The sequence below is a fragment of the Portunus trituberculatus genome, chromosome 22, assembly GCF_017591435.1.
Source record: "Portunus trituberculatus isolate SZX2019 chromosome 22, ASM1759143v1, whole genome shotgun sequence".
Lineage (NCBI taxonomy): Eukaryota > Metazoa > Arthropoda > Malacostraca > Decapoda > Portunidae > Portunus > Portunus trituberculatus.
This window is the reverse complement of record NC_059276.1, coordinates 4,251,411-4,256,410: the sequence shown is the minus strand read 5'-3', so window position 1 is coordinate 4,256,410 and position 5,000 is coordinate 4,251,411. Positions and strand designations below refer to the sequence as shown.

General features: G+C 51.4%; 1 protein-coding gene across 6 annotated transcripts in view; it reads right to left on the bottom strand.

Annotated features, from left to right (window-relative positions):
* LOC123507460 (potassium voltage-gated channel protein Shab-like) overlaps window positions 1-5,000 on the bottom strand; it is a 159,209-nt gene that overhangs the window by 6,030 nt on the left and 148,179 nt on the right. For all 6 annotated transcript variants that reach the window (XM_045260343.1, XM_045260342.1, XM_045260345.1 and 3 more), the window contains 2 exons: window positions 3,099-3,201; window positions 1,697-2,517 (listed from right to left, as the gene is read on the bottom strand). In XM_045260343.1, the coding sequence (XP_045116278.1) occupies window positions 1,700-2,517; window positions 3,099-3,201 (921 nt within the window). In that variant the 3' untranslated portion in view covers window positions 1,697-1,699. The remainder of the gene's footprint in view (window positions 1-1,696; window positions 2,518-3,098; window positions 3,202-5,000) is intronic.

Genomic DNA, 5,000 nt, shown 5'->3' with positions numbered 1-5,000 from the left:
CGCGGTCGATCAATAAAGAGACGCAGCTTTGCCATTGGTTAGTGGAGCTTTTCAAAACAAATGACGACCAATGGATACTGTTCTCGCTAAGGCCACAACCAAGGCCAATAACCATCCCTCCTTCCCTCCTGTCCTCCTTCCTTCCTTCCCTCCTTTCCTCTCCGTATTTATTTTCCTCCGATCCTTATCGCTTATCTCCTAGTGTATCTTTCTCTCTCTCTCTCTCTTGCTCTTTTCTTTATGTATAGTCTGTCGTTTCTTTAATTCTCTCTCTCTCTCTCTCTCTCTCTCTCTCTCTCTCTCTCTCTCTCTCTCTCTCTCTCTCTCTCTCTCTCTCAGTTTAAATATACAGGTAGATGCATTGATGTGATACTTAGAGAGAGAGAGAGAGAGAGAGAGAGAGAGAGAGAGAGAGAGAGAGAGAGAGAGAGAGAGAGAGAGAGAGAATTAGTCAGGCGTACTTCCAAGGCATTTCTGCTTATTTAGTTGAAATTATTACCTCCGCTCAACAGATCCGGAGAAATTGGGCTTATAGAGAGAGAGAGAGAGAGAGAGAGAGAGAGAGTCTTTGGCACCGTCTCGGAAGCAACAAATGTTAGACTTGTTGGACGCTTCTCTCTCTCTCTCTCTCTCTCTCTCTCTCTCTCTCTCTCTCTCTCTCTCTTTAATGTGCCTCTATTTCTACCCTTGTCATAAACTGTCACATTATTATTATTATTATTATTATTATTATTATTATTATTATTATTATTATTATTATTATTATTGTTATTATTATTCTTTTCTTTTCAGGACAAAAGGAAAGGAAGTCGATATTGAACAAGAGTTGTCTACGTAAGGTATGTACGTGTTATTTCTTTGTGTGTGTGTGTGTGTGTGTGTGTGTGTGTGTGTGTGTGTGTGTGTGTGTGAGTGCCGTCGAGTCCAGACATCATTAATGACTCAGGTAAAAGTGACAAAGGTGGAGCGTTATGGTGATGATGACAACAACAGTCTTGATAATGACGGGACCTCCTCAGAAAAACATCCTGTAAGACTCAACGCTTTCCGGTAACAAGGGAGGGAATGAAGCGTTGGTGTCAATCCTGTGCTGACTTCCTGGGTTGGTGAGGGACAAAGCCTGGTTAGCGCCGCTGAGGACGCGTGGGGAGGCGGTGTAAATGTCTGGAAAGAATCGTGAAGGGCAGGGGAGGAAAGGCATAAGGCTGCTGGCGCGCTGTTATGCTGACCTAAGGGATGTCCAGACCTTTATTGCAGGGAGTGGTGTGTGTGTGTGTGTGTGTGTGTGTGTGTGTGTGTGTGTGTGTGTGTTCACTGTTTGATCTGCTGCAGTCTCTGACGAGACAGCCAGACGTTACCCTACGGAACGAGCTCAGAGCTCATTATTTCCGATCTTCGGATAGGCCTGAGACCAAGCACACACCACACACCGGGACAACAAGGTCACAACTCCTCGATTTACATCCCGTACCTACTCACTGCTAGGTGAACAGGGGCTACACGTGAAAGGAGACACACCCAAATATCTCCACCCGGCCGGGGAATCGAACCCCGGTCCTCTGGCTTGTGAAGCCAGCGCTCTAACCACTGAGCTACCGGGCGTGTGTGTGTATGTGTGTGTGTGTGTGTGTGTGTGTGTGTGTGTGTGTGTGTGTGGGGGGGAAGGGAAGGTAGGGAAGGTAAGGTAGGTACTCACGGGTTAGCTGTTGAGGCCGGAATTGTTGCGGGGGATGTTGAGGGCGCGCTCCAGCAGGCGGGTCTCCTCCGTGGGCGTGTGGTCGGCGAAGAGGAAGTCTTCGATGTCCCCGAGGGTGGCGGGCCCGTTGTTGAGGTCGTCGGTGAGGAGGCAGTTCTCGTTGATGGGTCGGGCGGCGGTGGCAGAGGTGGGCGTGATGATGGCGGGGGTGGCGGGCACGCGGGTCATGGGCGCGCCGCACAGGCAGAGCAGCGACACGCCCTCCCCACCAGGCGATAGGGCCATGGGCGAGGTGGAGGCAGGCTGGTTGTACAAGCATGGCGCCTTGGAGCAGCGCAGCACCGTGTTGGCGTTACGCTGGTCAAGGCTCTCCGCTAGCGAGAACAAGTTCGTCTCGAGTGAGTCCTTTAAGATATTTTCCGGCGTGGCCTCGTCGCGCGCCGCCTTTTCCTGCCCCGCGAAGTCCGCGAGCAGGTCCGCGAGCGGCGCCCGCTGCGGGTGTCTCCGTGGCATGGGCGAGCGGGGCAGGATGCGTCGCGGCCGGTTGCTGTCCTCCTCCTCGTCCACGCCCACGAACTTGACAGGGAGGGCGTGCGGCTTCCCTCCTGCGCGGGGCCCAATTCCCTTGAGCGTGGGCCGGCCGTGCTTGTCCTGGTCGTGGGAGGGCGGCGGCGGCGACGGCTCGTAGGTGAGGTCCGGCAGCAGCTGTTCCGTCTCGGGGTCGCGGTGCTTCAGGATGGACTTGCGCCGCTCCGGGGACCCCAGGGACCGCCTCGAGTCCAGCGAATCTCCGCCTAGCGATGATTTGCTACCGCTGCGACCTGCAACACACCTTCCGCTCACGCCCGCGCCGCCACCACCGCACAGTAGACCCTCGCTATGCGCCGGCCACCTCCCGCGGGTCTCGAATGTGCACCCGGGAAGCCGATCGTATTGGCACGTGAGTCTCTTCGGCTGAACTTTGAACACACCGCTCCATTTCGATGTACGCGGAACGCATTCCCCCTCCGCGTATATCGAGGGTCGGGTGAGGAAGGGCAAGCGCGACGTGGGGGCGCCGAGCGAGAGGCGCCGCGCATAGGGAGGGTCTACTGTGCTGACACGGTATGCTTGATATGAAACAGTTTTGTGGTGTTCTTTTTAGCTGCAGACTAACTAAAAATAGATATTATGATGAAACAGACCACAGAAACGGTGTAATATAAAGAAACAAAATCATGCATGAGAACCGTAGGTGTGAAGGCTCTAAGTGGTGCGTGCGACCGCCCCGCCCTGCCCCGCCCCTGCCCTGGCCCCTACCCCGCCCGCCACACTACTCTCATGCTGGCTCCCGCACCCCGCCCCGCCCTCCCTTCAAGCACCTGCTGTGTGGGCGTGTGGGCGTGGTTGTGTATGGGCGTACCTCTGCTGTTGATCTTGGTGCACTTGTCTCCTGCCGAGCTTTCCCGCGCAGCCCGAGCTCTCTCCACGGACTCCAGAAGGCGGCTGAACGGTCTCGGCTTCTCCTGCAACCCACGCCCGGCAACCGTCACTTCTACCACTCACCACGCACACGCCGGGGACCACCTCACGCCCCCGGGCACTCGCACACCAACCCCTCGTCCTCTGTCTCATTCTGTCACAACTCGCGTCTCAGTCACTCTTATTCCCGCCACTGTCACTCTTCTGTCACACTGTCTGATTCATGTCACTCTTGTCTCTTTCAAAACAAATTAACTGTCATTGTTTTTGTTCATCCTGTCACACAAAAGCCTGTCACACTGTCTGGTTCACGTCACTTTGTCTCTTTCAAAACACATTCTTGGACACTGTCATTGTTCCAGTCGTTCCTGTCACATACAAACCTGCCACACTGTCATATCTTGGTTCTATCTCACCTCTGTCACTGCTAAACTGTTCTCTGTCATACACTGTCATTAGTCCCTGTTTCTGTCTCACTCTTAGGTCATTGTGTCACTTTGTTTTCCTGTCATACCTCGTCATGTTAGTCTTGTTCCCCATCTGTTTTCCTTTTCCCCTCATCTGTCACGTTGCCTCATATCTGTCATGTCATGTGCCTCATAAAAGTGTCACGCTCTTCAAGGTTGTTTGTCTTGTCATTTTTATCGTCATTTTTTCACTTATGCCATTGTTTTCTCCTTTGTCATTTAGTTAGTCTTCGTCACTTTTTGTTTTTAATTTGGGATATATTGTCTTATTCTTTTTAATTGTCGCTAAAAAGTTCTTGATATTGTGTGTCCATTGAAGGGAGATTTGCGTAACACTTCGCTGATTGGTCTGCTTTTACCACTCATCGCCACTGTGTCTTCTGTGTTACGTTTCGACAAAGGTCTGCGTCACACTTCCTTACTTCTGTCAGTTCCCAAAGGTCCAGTTGTGTTGCACTTCACCAAAAGATCTGAGTCACTTTTCGTCTTTTGAGTTTCTCTTGTCCTCTTGTCAAAAACCTGTGTGTCTGACATCACATTTGGTCACCTCCGTCACTTTCCCGAAGATCTAAATGCGTCATATTTCCCTCAAGAAGATCTGCGTCACACTTCGCCAAAGATCTGCGTCTCCTGCGTCACACTTAATGATTTCTACTCCTTACGTCACATTTCATAACCTCGTCAGTTCCACAATGGTCTCGTTACGTCACACTCCTTAAAAAATCGTGTTTTGTGTCAGTTTTTCCAATGGTCTGTGTCACTCATCTCTCCTAACACAAACAGACACACATACACACTCCCCCTCGGTTCTTGTCGGCCGTTGTCACACTCGCCACCGCCAATCACACTCGCGAGGGAGCTCCTATTCTCTATTCCTCGGGCATCATGTCTTCACTCGGAAGGTGAGGTGACTGTATTTCACCTCTTTAAGCTATTTCATGAGAGGAGAAAGTTTAGTTAGAAAGGAAGATGCAAAGTGTGAGGGAGGGTATGGCGGTGATTTCTCTTTTCCTCTTTTCTTTTTTTTCTATTATTTTAGTTTTTTTTTCTCTTTCTCTAGACGAGTGCCGTGTGTGTGCTGGTGTCGAGGTAGTGAACGAGGCAGGGAGGCTAAGAGGAGGGTGAAGCTGTTGGTTTTCCCCTGACGAAGTGAATCAGACGTCAGGCAAACAGGAACGAGCTGATGAGAGAGAGAGAGAGAGAGAGAGAGAGAGAGAGAGAGAGAGAGAGAGAGAGAGAGAGAGAGAGAGAGAGAGAGAGACTAAGACAAAGACAGAAACCTTTCCTTCATCTCGTTCCAAGTCTAAAACGGCTTCATCATCTCCCTTTAACTTCCCTCCGCCGTGATGGGGTGACGGGGTGAAGGGATGAAGGGG